Raw genomic sequence first — 1,368 nt, 5'->3', positions numbered from 1 at the left:
GAAAACAGACAAAAAACTCACAAAAAATAAAGCGAAAATAGTATGCTTTAATCTGCATTCAGACTCCATTGATTCCTTCTCTGGAGGTGGATAACATTACTCATCATGAGTCCTACAGAATTGTCCTGGATCATTGTATGGCTGAGAATAACTAAGTCATTTATAGTTGATCAACATACAGCATTGCTTTTACTGTACAATGTTCTCCTGGTTCTGCTCACTTCCCTTTCATCAGTTAATGTAAGTCTTTTTCTGAAAAGCAGGTTTTTCTGAAGGCATCCTGCTCAACATTTCTTATAGCAAAATAGTGTTCCATTACAATCACATATTACAAATTAATCAGTTATTCCCCAATTGATGGGAATTCCCTCAATTTCCATTTTTTGCCACTGCAAAAGTTGCTGCTGTAAATATTTTTGTACATATAGGTCCTTTTCCTTTTTAAAAAATCTCTTTGGGGGGGCTGGAAGCAGGGAGGCAAGGAGGCTGCTTTACGCTGGAGAGGCCGGCCCCAGGTACTGTGCTAAGCTCTGGAAATACAGACAAAAATGAAACAGTCCCCACCCTCAAGGAGCTACATTCTAGTGGGGGAGACAGCATGTACATATGCAAAAATCAAGGCCAGGGATCTTCGTGGGAAGAAGAAGGAAGAGCTCCTCAAACAGTTGGATGATTTAAAGGTGAAACTTTCCCAGTTGAGAGTGGCCAAGGTCACTGGAGGAGCTGCATCCAAGCTATCTAAGATCCGAGTTGTCCGAAAATCTATTGCCCGCGTCCTAACTGTCATCAACCAGACACAGAAAGAGAACCTCAGGAAATTCTATAAGGGCAAGAAATACAAGCCTCTGGACCTTAGGCCCAAGAAGACCCGTGCCATGCGCCGCAGGCTTAATAAGCACGAGGAAAGCCTGAAGACCAAAAAACAGCGGAGGAAGGAACGCCTGTACCCCCTTCGGAAATTTGCTGTTAAGGCATGATTTGTTAAGGTGCTCAATAAAAAGACAAATTATTATTAAAAAAAAAAATCTCTTTGGGATACAGACCTAGTAGTGGTATTGCCAAGTCAAAGGGTATGCACAGATGTATAGTCTTTTGTCCATGGTTCCAAATTGTTCTCCAAAATGGTTGGATTCAGTTCACAACTTCTCCAGCAGTGCATCAGTGTCCCAGTTTTCCCACATCTCCTCCAATAATTGTCATTTACCTTTTCTGTCCTGTTAGCCAATCTAATAGGTATGAGGTAGTACCTCAGAATTGTTTTAATTTGCATTTCTCAATCAATAGTGAGTTAGAGTATTTTTTCATATGGCTATAGATAGCTTTGATTACTTAATCTGAAAATTGATCATGTCTTTGGATCATTTATCA

At 40.4% G+C, this 1,368-nt stretch overlaps 1 protein-coding gene across 1 annotated transcript; it reads left to right on the top strand.

Moving 5' to 3' along the window:
* The first annotated feature begins 533 nt into the window (after nucleotides 1–533).
* On the top strand, nucleotides 534–996 carry LOC118831658 (60S ribosomal protein L35-like). Its single transcript, XM_036739065.1, has one exon. It carries the CDS (start codon nucleotides 549–551, stop codon nucleotides 975–977), a length of 429 nt encoding a protein of 142 aa, XP_036594960.1. The 5' UTR covers nucleotides 534–548; the 3' UTR covers nucleotides 978–996.
* The last annotated feature ends 372 nt before the right edge of the window (nucleotides 997–1,368 follow it).

The sequence above is a fragment of the Trichosurus vulpecula genome, chromosome 9 (assembly GCF_011100635.1).
Source record: "Trichosurus vulpecula isolate mTriVul1 chromosome 9, mTriVul1.pri, whole genome shotgun sequence".
In the NCBI taxonomy this organism is placed as follows: Eukaryota; Metazoa; Chordata; class Mammalia; order Diprotodontia; family Phalangeridae; genus Trichosurus; species Trichosurus vulpecula.
The sequence above is the reverse complement of the archived record's forward strand: the minus strand, read 5'-3'. Positions and strand labels throughout refer to the sequence as shown.